Below are 15,373 nucleotides of genomic sequence, written 5' to 3'. Positions count from 1 at the left end.
TATAAGACAAGGTTTTTTTTCCAAATTCAACATTCAAAAAATGCAGGGTCGTCTTAAATTTGCAGAGTAAACGATTACTGCTAAGGTCAATTTCTTACACTGTTTAATAGATTAGCACAGGAGTTCTCTTACATTTACAGATGAAACTTTGGCTACTGAGCTTTTGCACAAATTTATTTTTCACAATCCCAAAGGATAAGGCATATCAAATAATACTTGTGTTTGAATACACTCAAGATTTTCCAATACACGAAAGTGCTCGATACAGTATCAGGTTTGTTTGAATAATCACGCGATATTTGACATGCAGCACTACTGCAAGGGACACGCGAGAAAATATGAACTAGCCATTACAACTATCTAATGCTCCACTTAAAAATTGACGATTTTGTGAAACAAAGGAGGAAATAACATTATATTCTATCAGTTTACAAAATTCTGTTGTATTTTAAGAGGTTTGCAATAAAAGTTTTCATCAATGTATGGATACCACATACACACACTTGTGCTGTTTTTTGAGTAAAGGTACCATCCAAAGGTAGAAATATTTTCATTTAAAAACCATTACTTAATTCTGAACCCTGGTCAATATTTTATTTAATTATGAGAAACTAATGATTTACCAAGTGGGTTGCAAACGAGAAATTCAGTCACTATACACATTTTAGAATACCGGAGAAAATTGTTACAAGCTTTCAATCAGCTTTAGAACAAGATGACATCCAGATGAAATGAAAAGGGAAATTAATCCAGAATGAAATGTCTAACAAACGAAATAAATCATATTAAACTGACTGTAATTGTTGGTGTGAAAATAAATTACTGTGGAAAGAACCGCTGTGCAGACAATGAGAACAGATGTCACTAAATTGTAGGACAAACTAAAGTTTAAGAATTGTGCCGAATAGTGACTATGATCTTTTATTTACATATTAGTTGCTGCTGTTACATGTGACCTGCATCCTAGAAAATATTGTGGTCCATATTATACTGTTGCCTAAACAAAGCACTATGGAAAGTTGGAGGTGGAACAGCGACCCAGGTAGGGACAAGGCTGCTAAGAAGGGGAAGAAAGCCAATGTGCACTCCATGTGCATAAGTGCGTGAAGGGAAGTGTTGAGCAGACAGAAATTTTCTTGTGCAGCCAACCATTAACCATAGGAATCTATACTGTGGACTTTGGATGTTTATGGGCATCAGTGATGTTTAAACCGCAGTTTGCCTGCCATTTACACTCAGAATCAAATTGACTTTAGAATTGAACAAACACTCAACAATAACATACATTTTTGCAGGAAACGCTAGAAGTTAAGTGGGGTCCTGTGGCATACTTAAACATGTTTCAATGCAGCCATGTCGTCAACAGTCTCTGTGAGGTATGATGGGAACAACTGGGGAAAGGGGGGTGGGGGTGGGAGGGGTGGGAGGGGTGGGAGGGGGGGGAGGCGGTGGGGAGGGGGGGGCGGCAAGGGGGGGGGGCGGCAAGGGGGGGGGGGGGCGTGTGTCAGCTGATGGTTCTACACAGCCAATGAAAGAGCAGCAGGCAGACCATATGTTTGGAAGAACATATATTTTAACATTCTCACGTCAATATAGAAATGAAATCCGCTGTGTGTTCAGGAAAACAAAAGATGTGTTCTCGGGTTCCACAGTCTACATTTTCACAAGTGTTCGGCTGTTTCTTCCAAGTATGTTGTGATTTCTGAGGTTGCGGATCCGCAACCTCAGAAATCACAACATACTTGGAAGAAACAGCTGAATACTTGTGAAAACGGAGACATAAATTTCACAGCTGTTCTGTTAGAGCGATGATGATGATGTCTGGTTAAAAATGGAAGGTGACGCGGACCTTGATCAAGCGTGACTTCCTTTTAACTGTACGGTATATGTTACATTGCATTTAGGAACTTTCGGGTAATTGAACAAGTGTCAATAATTACAGATTTCTGTAGTTGTATATATACATTTGGATGTAGCTGTATTGCATTGATGTACTGGTGGATATTGTGTGGTATGACCCCTGTAGTTGATAGTATAATTGGTATAATGTCAACTTTATCCTGATGCCACATGTCCTTGACTTCCTCACCCAGTTGGATGTATTTTTCAATTTTTTCTCCTGTTTTCTTTTGTATATTTGTTGTAGTGGGTATGGATATTTCGATTAGTTGTGTTAATTTCTTCTTTTTATTGGTGAGTATGATGTCAGGTTTATTATGTGGTGGTGTTTTATCTGTTATAATGGATCTGTTCCAGTATAATTTGTATTCATCGTTCTCCAGTACATTTTGTGGTGCATACTTGTATGTGGGAACATGTTGTTTTATAAGTTTATGTTGTAAGGCAAGCTGTTGATGTATTATTTTTGCTACATTATCATGTCTTCTGGGGTATTCTGTATTTGCTAGTATTGTACATCCGCTTGTGATGTGATCTACTATTTCTATTTGTTGTTTGCAAAGTCTGCATTTATCTGTTGTGGTATTGGGATCTTTAATAATATGCTTGCTGTAATATCTGGTGTTTATTGTTTGATCCTGTAATTGGGATCTTTAATAATATGCTTGCTGTAATATCTGGTGTTTATTGTTTGATCCTGTATTGCAATCATGAATCCTTCCGTCTCACTGTATATATTGCCTTTTCTTAGCCATGTGTTGGATGCGTCTTGAACGATGTGTGGCTGTGTTAGATGATACGGGTGCTTGCCATGTAGTGCCTTCTTTTTCCAATTTACTTTCTTCGTATCTGTTGATGTTATGTGATCTAAAGGGTTGTAGAAGTGGTTATGAAATTGCAGTGGTGTAGCCGATGTATTTATATGAGTGATTGCTTTGTGTATTTTGCTAGTTTCTGCTCGTTCTATAAAGAATTTTCTTAAATTGTCTACCAGTCTATAATGTAGGTTTTTTATGTCGATAAATCCCCTTCCTCTTTCCTTTCTGATTAATGTGAATCTTTCAGATGCTGAATGTATGTATGTATGTATGTATGATTATTATTATTATTATTATTATTATTATTATTATTATTATTATTATTATTAATAATAATAATAATAATAATAATACTGGTGATACCACAAACAACAAGTAAAGTAAAGAAAAGAGGAAGTGAAGGTAAAAAATAATGTAACAATTTCTTTTTGTTTACTTTATTTCTCCTTGTGTTATCAAAGTATAGACAATCAATAAATGGCATAAATTTAGAATATGTGTAATGTAACCTTTTTAGACACATCCCTTACGTGAATAAAAGTCTGTAATTTTGATTAGTCAGAATATGTTAAAAATAACTCTTTATCAATAAGCCTCTTAAAAAGAGAAGTCATCTTTAATTCAAGATCATCTTATGCTCGTGTAAATACAGTAACTTACTAACACAGTTCTTGCATTTTTGTCAGAATATGTTAAAAATAACTCTTTATCAATAAGCCTCTTAAAAAGAGAAGTCATCTTAAATTCAAGATCATCTTATGCTCGTGTAAATACAGTAACTTACTAACACAGTTCTTGCATTTTTGTCAGTGTCTACGGTAGAGTTTCATAGCACATGTTGATAACTGTTTGTTTGTCTTTGTAATGTAGTTTTCCACGGTCTTAAATATCGATAGGCACTGTGATTGCAGTGTGCAAATGCTAGCTGAGTTGGTGACACTTCGCTTTCAGCTCTGGGCTGTGCTTGATTCGGTTACACAGCCCGAAGCTGCACTGAACGGGCATCACTGTTGTGGACCAGCTGTGGGGATTCAACGGATGTCCAGTGCAACCTACAAGTCCGCTGATCTGTCCGCACCAGTGTCCAGCACAGTAACTGTTCACATTGAGGTTGACCTCTCATCCGTGGTTGATTGGGAGGTCACCTTGGGGTGCGGCAAGTGCCGAGAGACTTCGCAGGGGGTCGAAATAAGGCCTTCCCAGTTAGTCTGACAAACAAGTTACAGGTGCTGTCTGTGGCTGACATTGTCCCTCAGCCAGCTGCAGTCCCTTGTCCTGTTTAAGTAGAAACCTCTCAGCCTGCAAGATCTGGGCACTCACAGAGTGTAGAATTATTGGTAGTTGGGAGGTCCAATATTAGGCAGATTATGAGGACCCTTAGCAACATGGCTACTAAGGAGAGGAAGAAAGCCAATGTGCACTCCGTGTGCATACCGGGTGGAGTCATTTCAGATGTGGAATGGGTCCTTCCAGATGCCATGAAGAGCATAGGGTGTAGCCAACTGCAGGTGGTGGCTAATGTTGGTACCAATGATATGTGTCGCTTTGGATCAGAAGAGATTCTGTCTGGTTTCATGCGGCTATCAGGAGTGGTAAAGGCTTCCAGTCTTGCTGTGACATGAAAGCTGAGCTCTCCATTTGCAGCACAGTCAACATGACCAATTGCAGGCCTCTGGTACAGAGCTGAGTGGAGGGCCTAAATCAGAGGCTCAGACAGTTCTGTGACCATGTAAGGCAGCATATTCCTCGACTTGCGCTATAGGGTGGTGAGTTTTCTGGTTTCACTAAATAGGTCAGGAGTCCATTACGATGCAGGAGACAGCTACACGGGTAGCATGGGCTGTTTGGCATGGAGTGGACAGTTTTTTTTAAGTTAGAAGGTCTCCGGAAAACAAAAAATGGGCTTCAGTCTCAAAGGGTGCAAATTGAACACAGGAAGAACGTAGCTCTAGGAACCATTTGCATAACAGCTGTAAATTATTGTAGCTGTGTTGGGAAAGTACCAGAGCTCCAATGCTAATAGAAAGCACTGATGCTCAAATAGTTTTAGGCACTGAAAGATGGCTGAAGCTCATAGATAAGTTCAGCCAAAATTTTTGGAAGGACCTAACAGTGTTAAGAAATGATAGACTATATACAGTCGGCGGTGGCAGGTTTGTTGCTGTTAAAAGTAGTTTATCTTGTAGTGAAATGGAAGTAGATAGTTCCAGTCAGTTAGTGTGGGCAGACGACATTCTTGGCAACTGGAATAAAATAATAATTGGACCCTTTTAGTGACCTCCCAACTCAGATGATACAGTTGGTACAAGGTTCAAAGAAAACTTGAGTCAAAATCCAAACATGTACCCAACTCACACAATTATACACTGATCAGCCAGAACATTATGAGCACCTACCTAACAGCATTCCTGTAAATTCTGGGGGGGATGGGCAATGAGCTCTGAGGCCACTTTCAATCACATCCCAGATGTTTTTGATCAGGTTCAGATCTGACAAGAGGGGGCCAGCACATCAGTTGGAAATCACCTCTGTGTTCCTTGAACCATCGCCTTGTGGCATGGCACATTATCTTGTAAAAAAAATGCCACTGCTGTCGGGAAACATGATCGTTATGAAGGGGTGTACATGGTCTGCAACCAGTGTACAATACTCCTTGGCTACCATGATGCCTTGCACGAGTTCCACTGGACCCACGGATCCCCATGCAAATGTTCCCCAGAGCATAATGGAACCACTGCCAGCTTGTTTCCATCCCACAGTACAGGAGTTAAGGTGCTGTTCTCCAAGAAGACGATGGACTTGTGCCCTCCCCTTGGCATGATGAAGGTAGCGAGATTCAACAGATCATACAATACTCTGCCACTGCACCAACGTCCAATGCTGATAGTCATGTGCCCGTTTCAGTTGTACTTGCCAACGTTGTGGTGTTAACATTGGTACATGCATGGGTCGTCTGCTGCCGAGCCCCATCTTTAGGAGTGTTTGGTGCGCTGTGTGTTGCGACACACCTGTACTCTGCCCAGCATTAAAGTCTGATGTTAATTCCACCACAGTTTGCTGCCTGTCCTATTTTACCAGTCCGCCCAGTCTACAATGTCCAACATCTGTAAAGTGGTGACTGACCAACCCCATGATGCCTGGATGTAGTTACATCTTGGTTTCGCCAAATGTTGAAGACACTCACCACAGCACTCATCAAACACTCAACAAGTCATGTAGTTTCAGAAATGCTTGTGCCACGCCTCTGGGCCACACAATCTGCTCTCAGTTGAACTAAGATAGAGCGTGCACCTTCCCCATTCTAAACATGGACAGAAAGCTCACTGATACTACATGCACAATGCATGTGTCTGACTGGCAGTCATTCCTAGCCAGGTGGCACTGCTATCGCCTGGATGGGTTTATATCGACAGTATTTCAGTGGTCTTAATGTTCTGGTGCATCAATGTAGTTGGTGGTGACTTCAATTTACCCTTGATATGTGGGCAAAAATATATGTTCAAATCTGGAGGTATGAATAAAATGTCATTTAAAATTGTGCTACATGCATTCTCTTTAAATTATTTCAAGCAATTAGTTCATGAGCCCAGTTGAAGAGTAAACGGTTGTGAAAACACACACTTGACTGCTTAGCAATAAATAATCCTGAGGTAACAATGAGTATCAAAACTGATACAGCGATTAGTGAAGAGAGGTGGTTGTAGTGAGACTTAATACTGTTATTCCCAAATCCTCCAAAAATATATGAAAAATTTATCTATTCAAAAAAACCAGATAAAAATTCACTTGACACCTTCCTGGGAGAGATCTCCACTCCTTCCAAATTAATAATGTAAGTGTAGACCAGATGTGGCTTGAATTCAAAGAAATAGTATCATCAGCAATCAAGATATTTACACCTAATAAATTAACTAACGACATAGCTGATCCCCCATAGTACACAAAACAGGTCAGAACACTGTTGCACAAACAATGAAAAAAGCATGTCAAATTTAAACCAACTTAAAATTCCTAAGATTGGCAATCTTTTACAGGAGCTTGAAATTTAGCACAGACTTAGATGAGAGATTCTTATAATAGCTTCTATAACGAAGTCTTGTCTCAAAATCTAGGAGAAAATTCAGAGAGATTTTAGTCATATGTAAAGTATGCTAGCGGCAAGACACAAGCAATGCCTTCTCTGTGTGATAGCTGTCGATGACAGTGTTGCTAAAGCAGAGTTACTATACACAGGCTTCTGAAATTCCTTCATCAAAGATTCCAGAATTCGAATCAAGAACAGCTGTCAACATGAGTAACTTATAAGTAGAATCCTCTGAGTAGTGAAACAACTCACTTATTAAAAGTGACCCTTCTGGTCCAGACTGTATCAATTAGGTTCCATTCAGAGTATGCTGATGCAGCAGCTCTATATTTAACAATTTCATACAACTGTTCACTCGACAAAAGATCCACACCCAAAGATTGGAAAGTTACACAGGTCACACCAGTATTCAAGAAAAGCAATAGGAGTAATCCACTAAATTACAGGCCCATATCATTAACATCGATATGCAGCAGGATTTTGGAATGTATATTGTGTTCAAACATTATGAATTACATTGAAGAGAATGGTCTATTGACACACAGTCAATATGGATTTAGTAAACATCATTCTTGTGAAACAAAACTAGCTCTTCTCTCACATGGAGTGTTTTGTGCTATCAACAAGGAATTTCAAATTGATTCCATATTTCTAGAATCCCAGAAGGCTTTTGACACCGTAATTCACAAATAGCTTATAATCAAATTACACGCTTAAGGAATATCATCTCAGTTATGTGACTGGATTTGTGATTTCCTGTCAGAGAGGTCACAGTTCATAGTTACTGATGGAAAGTCATCGAGTAAAACAGAAGTTATTTCTGTGTTCTCCAAGGTATTATCGTAGGACCTCTGCCATTCCTTATCTATATAAATGATTTTGGAGACAATCTGAGCAGCAGTGTTAGGTTGTTCAAAGATGATGCTGTTGTTCACTGCCTATTAAAGTCATCAAAGATAACTGTATGGTGCAAAAATTGGCTATTGACCCTACAGAATGAAAACTGTGAGGTTATCCACATGACTGCAAAAAGGAATCCATTAAACTTCAGTTACACACACACACACACACACACACACACACACACACACACACACACACAAAAAAAAATCTGAAGGTCATAAATATCTAGGAATTATAATTGCAAACAACTTAAATTGGAAAGAACACACAAAAATGTTGTGTGTAAGGCTAACCAAAGACTATTTTATTGGCAGGATGCTTAGAAAATGCAACAGATCTACTATAGAGCCTGTTTACACCATGCTTTTCTGTCCTCTGCTGGAGTACTACTATGCAGTGTGGGATGCCTACCAGACAGGGTTAATGGAGTACGCCGAGAAAGTTCAAAGACAGGCAGCATGTTTTGTATGATCAAGAAAAAGGGGGGAGAGTGTTACGGACGTGATACAGGATTTGTGATGTACATTATTTAAAGCAAGGTGTTTCTGGTTGCGGAGGGATCTTCTCACGAAATTTCAATCACTAACGTTCTAACTCCACATGCGAAAATATTTTGTTGATGATGATGATAATAATAATAATAATAATAATAATAATAATAATAATAATAATAAAATACAAGAAATAAGATCTCTCATGGAAAGATATAGGTGTTTGTTTCTTTTGTGGGTTGTGATAATAATAATAATAATAATAATAATAATAATAATAATAAAATACAAGAAATAAGATCTCTCATGGAAAGATATAGGTGTTTGTTTCTTTTGTGGGTTGTTTGAGAATGGAATAACAGAGAATTACTGTGAAGGTGGTTTGAAGAACCCTCTGCCATGCACTTACGTGTGTTTGCTGAGTATCCACGTATATGTGGAATTACTAGACTATTTCTTCTTCTCTTCACCGGTTTGCTGGGAGGGCTTCTCTGAAGCAGCTTCAGGTACAGATGAAGAGCGTGAAGCCCTTCAACCAGCAGCTTATAACTCCTTCAGCCACTGGCTGGTGTTCACTTTTGCACAGGAGGAGACCTTGGGAAGTAGAGTCCCAATGGACCCCTTCCATGCAAGAGGAGCTAGAGAAGGTTGTTGCTTCTCTGGCTGGAGGGGACTGGGACCGATGTCCCTTATGTTTGGAAGGGAGAGGGGGAGTGGGGAGGGAGCAACGGAAGAAGAGGTGCCCCCAATCACCAAGGGACGCGAGACGGAGGCGGATGGGGAGATGCACTCGGCAGCCCTGAGGGCCCACTGTAGGAGGCTTAGACAAGGGGGGGCTACCATCACCAGAGAGCAACATTGTCATAGCTGCAACGTAAGTTGACAGCAATCAAACGGGCTTGAACCTGTGATACCTCTTTCTACCCTCTCCTGGTACGTCAGCCTGTCCAGGGTCATGTGTTCCATAATTTTACCCTCCTTTTGAAGAATTGCGCAGTCACATGAGCAATGAGAGTGGTGCTCTCTACAGTGGATGCAGGTGGGAGGAGGGGCACATGGAGTATTAGGATACAATGGACATCCACAATCTCTCAATGTGGTGCTGGAAATGCACTGGGAAGACATGTGCCCAAATTTCCAGCACTTAAAGCACCACACAGGGGGAGGGACGTATGCTTTTATATCACATTGGTATACCTCAACTTGAGCTCTTAAGGTGACGAATCAAGCGCAAAGACCAAGACGAAGGCACTGGTAGCAACTCTGTTATATTTTGATCCCTTATTAGGTGCTCCGGCCGAAGTGAACATCCCTCTCAATGACCGGACCATTTTTAGGCTTTTATGAGGAGTGACAAACTGAAATGTCACCCAGCTTGTCACAGGCACACCTGAGACTGGGATGGGGATGATGTCCAGGACTGACCCATTTCTCATTTTGGACAGTGTTGCCACTTCCCCAAACTTACCCTCCTGGATGTCAACAAAACATAGAGGCTTTGTAGCTAGAAAGGAGTCCCCACTGGTTCTGATTGAGGGAAATATGGCTCTCTTGTTTCTTTAACCCTACATTCCTCCCATGGGGTAGCTTGGGAGGGGAACGATTTGGGGCCACGCTTCTTGGCATTAAAATCTACCCTTCCTTTGTTAGAGACTGCTGGGGCCATTCAGCCACCAGCAAAATACGACTTGGTCTGCTTCATTTTGGGTGATCCGCCCTGATGTCACATACTCTGACCAGGGGCTCTCCCCACAGGTGCCATCCAGACACAGCAAAGGCACACTGCACAATGGCCATTACTGGGAGTCCTGATGCCTCAAGAAGACAGACATCTACTACTCCTGGGCGTACATGGGGAGTTTGCAGCTCATGCATCAGCACTGTGATCCCTGTGTTGTCAGGGAGCAAGGGTCAACCAAGAAGGTACGTGATTCCCCCCCCCCCCCCCCCCCTTCTCACGAAGGACTGGCTACTGCGCTGGATATTGGGTACAAAAAGAACCATTATTGTCATGGCTGCGGGACATGATAGCACACAATGGATGTAAAGCATGCACTGTGTAAGACTTCCTTGCCCAAAAGGCTGGGTGATGGTTGCAATTACATTTCCATTACAATAACATGTGCAGAAGGTCTCAAAGCACGATGGATACATAATGCATCATGTAAGTTGTCCTTCCCCAAATCACCTGCGCTTAGTAGAATTTGGAAAGTTGGAGGTTAAACCCAAAAAATGGACCTCATTAAGCCAAAAGGTACGAGACACTTTTTAGTTGCTTCTTATGGCAGGCAGGAATACTGCAGGTCTATTCCAGCCCCTGAACCCACAATGGGGTCTAGGGAACGGTGATTGGCTGCATACCATAGGTCAACTACAATCATCTGCAACTGACTGGCGTGAATAGCACTGTTGTGATAGTTGATTTCCTGTGGCATAGCAGTTGTAAAAATTTTCCCTGTTTTGCTGCAATAACATACAAAGTATCCACGGCGACCCCAATGAAAGCACACTGGCAGGTCATCCTCCATCTTCCAAATGTCTGTTCTGTGGGCTGTTATACTTTACTGAGGAGTTAATTGCACCCACATTGGCTGAGTGCAGGGTGGTTGTTTGATAGCTGCAGCTTATGTGTGATTGACCGAATTCACTCTTCCCGACACATCTGACTGGTGGCAGAGATCAGTGCTAAAGACTGATACACCTTATCTTCTATGTTCTCTATTACCTCCTGCGATATGGAGTCAACATTCATGGCTGCCATCTCTTGCTTATTCAGTCCAACAGTTCTGGCTGCCATTGAATGTTGTATCTCTTCTCTCACAACCTGGTGTATTGAGAGAGGTGAGGCCACTGTGGTCTTCCACAACTGCCACAGGGACCACAGTTGGGAGGCAGCCATAACTCTTTAATCTGACTCGTCTTCTGTTGTATTTTCTCAATGCACAGGCACCACTTGATGAATTACCATGTCCAGCATGAGATTTTCACCCTGCAGCGGAGTGTGCACTGATATGAGACTTCCTAGCAGATTAAAACTGTGTGCCGGACCGAGACTCGAACTCGGGACCTTTGCCTTCCATGGGCAAGTGCTCTACCATCTGAGCTACCCAAGCACTTGCCCACAGAAGGCAAAGGTGCTGAGTTTGAGTCTCGGTCTGGCACACAGTTTTAATCTACCAGGAAGTTTCAATTACCATGTCATTGTGCCATCCATTAGTAAGAGCTTGGTACATGTCTTCTGCAACTAGTTTCATCAAGTGTCAAATTCTGTCAGCTTCTGTCATTTTCGGACTCACCACGTGGGATAGGACTAAAACATTCTGTATGTAGGACTGTGTCATTTCTCCATGACATTAGGTGCTGCTCTTCTGCTAAAAGGACTTGCTGCTGATTGTCGCCACACTTTTTCTTCAGTTCGGCACTTGAATTTATCTCAGCTAATGAGCTTCTCTTCATTGTTTTTGAGCCACTAAAAGGTTTTGCCACAGAAGTGCACATTTACCAATTACATCATGCCATCATCACACAGTGTGTCATCAATGCACAAACACCATGTGCCATCCTTCTTCTTCACAAGGATCACAAGTGAAGACCGAGGTGTCTCTGAAGTTTGAATGCTGTCATTTTGCAGCACGTGTTTGGCGACTTGGTCAAATCCTTCCAGTCATTTGACTAGCACCTCCAGAAAACACTGACGGATGCCTGATGTGTAGCTGACTTATTGCTGTTTTGGAATTCATTGGTCTCCTGAACATCTGGACTGTGGGAGTGATGTACTGAGTGTATTCCTGTCCATGTACGTGATGGCTTTTATGTTGTCTACTTGGAGCCACAGTGTTGTAAATTTTTTGAAGTGCCCAATATCTCCATCAAACAATGTCACATTGTAACCAGAATCAAGTCCAAACCCGAAAGCCTGGTCATCAGTAAAGTACAACACTTAGCACTGAACACACGTTTCTTACAAATATCAACATACAACCAGACCAGATGAACACTTCAATGTAGGATGCTGCTATTTATACAGTAATCAAATATTCCAGAATGTAAAAACATTACAAACATTAGAAATTTCGATACCTTCCAGAAATGATAAATACTAAATAACAAATAACAGCTGATAGTCATGTTTGATAGTGGCAACCCACAACATGCTTGCCAGTGATGCTAATCGCTACGCGACACTGCCTGCAGCACAGTTTGTGGGGCACTCAACTGTGCAGTCATCAGCATCCATACAAAGTCCCAATTTTCACGACAGTCCAATTTTTTTCACAGTCCAATCTAGCCATTGTCAGGAATAATGATGATGATGGTGCAATGATGAGGACAACACAAACACCCAGTCCCCAGGCAGCACCCGATTTGTGTAGCTGGTATCAATAAGTGTCATATCAATAACTTATTTATACTGGTACTGTGTTTGCAACTAATGAAACTTTTTTTTCCATAACAATACACGTTCTTTTATTCAGTTAAAACATCACCAATGGTAAAACTTTCACATCTGCTTCTTGCTTTTAATGTGGGTGTGATGTCTGTCTTCACTTTTCACTTGAATTTACCCCTTTGGCAATGGAAGTGCATGTAAATAAAATAAGAAACTGAGAACACAACTGGTGAACTGCGACATAAAAGACTGACAATCAGGTCTACTGGTAGTGCAATATTTTTTGGATAGCCAACATGCACGCACACATGGAATCAAGTGAGGGGAAAAAGACTGTTTCCACAATCCCCATTTCATCCCTCACAGGCATTCTTCTCCACTGCACAGTGAACTGAAATAAAAGGCAAGGCGCACTCGCTTTATTTACTTTAGCACATGAACAGTGAATGAAAAGTTATGACAAAGTCCTAGTTCATTTAAGAAACTGAGCAGTTCTGATTTGGTCTCTAAAAGAATGGTTGTGGCCATCTCTACTGCAAAGAGAGATGAAATTTATCAGAGTTCACTGGTGCACAGCCAGATGATCAGATGCTGTGTGATATCACTATTTGTCATCTTATTTCTCATATCCTACAGACAAAAATATCCTGCATTCTATCAGGACAGATTCTACATCTACATCTACATCCATACTCTGCAGGCCACCTGACGGTGTGTGGCGGAGGCTACCCTGAGTGCCTCTATCGGTTCTCCCTTCTATTCCAGTCTCGTATTGTTCATGGAAAGAAGGATTATCGGTATGCTTCTGTGTGGGCTCTAATCTCTCTGATTTTATCCTCATGGTCTCTTCGCAAGATATACGTAGGAGGGAGCAATATACTGCTTGACTCTTCGGTGAAGGTATGTTCTCGAAACTTTAACAAAAGCCCGTACCGAGCTACTGAGCATCTCTCCTGCAGAGTCTTCTACTGGAGTTTATCTATCATCTCCGTAACGCTTTCGCGATTATTAAATGATCCTGTAACGAAGTGCGCTGCTCTCCGTTGGATCTTCTCTATCTCTTCTATCAACCCTATCTGGTACAGATCCCACACTGCTGAGCAGTATTCAAGCAGTGGGCGAACAAGCGTATTGTAACCTACTTCCTTTGTTTTCGAATTGCATTTCCTTAGGATTCTTCCAATGAATCTCAGTCTGGCATCTGCTTTACCAACGATCAACTTTATATGATCATTCCATTTTAAATCACTCCTAATGCCTACTCCCAGAAAATTTATGGAATTAACTGCTTCCAGTTGCTGACCTGCTATTTTGTAGCTAAATGATAAGGGATCTATCTTTCTATGTATTCGCAGCACATTACACTTGTCTACATTGAGATTCAATTGCCATTCCCTGCACCATGCGTCAATTCACTGCAGATCCTCCTGCATTTCAGTACAATTTTCCATTGTTACAACCTCTCGATACACCACAGCATCATCTGCAAAAAGCCTCAGTGAACTTCCGATGTCATCCACCAGGTCATTTACGTATATTGTGAATAGCAACGGTCCTATGACACTCCCCTGCGGCACACCTGAAATCACTCTTACTTCGGAAGACTTCTCTCCATTGAGAATGACATGCTGCGTTCTGTTATCTAGGAACTCCTCAATCCAATCACACAATTGGTCTGATCGTCCATATGCTCTTACTTTGTTCATTTAAACGACTGTGGGGAACTGTATCGAACGCCTTGCGGAAGTCAAGTCACAATTTATTGTCCTTGTCCTCAAAGGTTACATTAGGTGCAGGGGAAATACTAATTACTTGTTCCGGGTAATTACACACATACTGGAAGAAACTAACACAGTTGTAACTCTTTCAGCAAAAATGCTGTGCAAGATACTTTTGCTCTGCATTGCAGCATGCACTGTATTGCAGAACTGTGCTACTTACACTTCTTTGCTCCACATTGTGTGTCAATTCTCACTCAAGCCAGACACCATCCAATAAACAGCCTCCAGACACAGAAACCTATCAAAATATAAGATCATCCCCTATTTTCCCAGTAGTCATGTCCAATTCATGGTGGTAACTTTTTAAGCTAATTAAATATGCATAGCATATTATCACTGCATTTCCTGTCGAATTGTATTGAAGACCATCTCCATGTACCAAATTCATAAACAGCACTACATTCCTACAATTTAGTACACTAGTGAAACCCTCTTGTATGTTACTAGTAGAGCTGCACAAGACACAGACACAAGGTTTACAAAGAGAACTGATGAAATCTTACTACACATACCTCAACATTTTGTAGTTCATCTCCTTGAAATGCAGAAACAGCTGGAATTCCACTATTGTCAGTTGGCTGGGAATGAGTGACATTTTGGACAGGTCCTGGGCTTTGTTGCCCGCTTTGGACTGTATCACTTCCTTCATCTACTGATCCAAGTTTCCCACGAAGCTCACCTTTACAGGAGCTTGTTGAAGATTTCCTACGATCTTTACTACACCACTTCCAGTCAGGATGAGCTCTGAAATGTGCCTCCTTTACCTATAATTTGCAAGTCATACAGAAGCAATGACAAAAGTACCAGTATTTGAGAAGTGTAAAGGACAACTACATAAAAATATCTGAAAAATACTACATCTGCAAGATATATTTTCAGGTTTAAATCAACTCAATAAAATTTACCTTTACTTTGCTTTACCAATCTTTAGGATAAATCTGTCCTCAACCTGAAGGTTGGTTTGAATATAGCAGTGTTTTACCAACATGATGCTATTAGATGCAGTA

The 15,373-nt window shown here is 41.1% G+C and overlaps 1 protein-coding gene across 1 annotated transcript in view; it reads right to left on the bottom strand.

Moving 5' to 3' along the window:
• LOC124722095 overlaps positions 1–15,373 on the bottom strand; it is a 323,716-nt gene that overhangs the window by 166,414 nt on the left and 141,929 nt on the right. The window contains exon 11 of the mRNA XM_047247293.1: positions 14,879–15,130. Within this exon, the coding sequence (XP_047103249.1) occupies positions 14,879–15,130 (252 nt within the window). The remainder of the gene's footprint in view (positions 1–14,878; positions 15,131–15,373) is intronic.

This window comes from Schistocerca piceifrons, chromosome X (assembly GCF_021461385.2).
Source record: "Schistocerca piceifrons isolate TAMUIC-IGC-003096 chromosome X, iqSchPice1.1, whole genome shotgun sequence".
Taxonomy (NCBI): domain Eukaryota; kingdom Metazoa; phylum Arthropoda; class Insecta; order Orthoptera; family Acrididae; genus Schistocerca; species Schistocerca piceifrons.
This window is presented reverse-complemented; position numbering and strand designations above follow the sequence as displayed.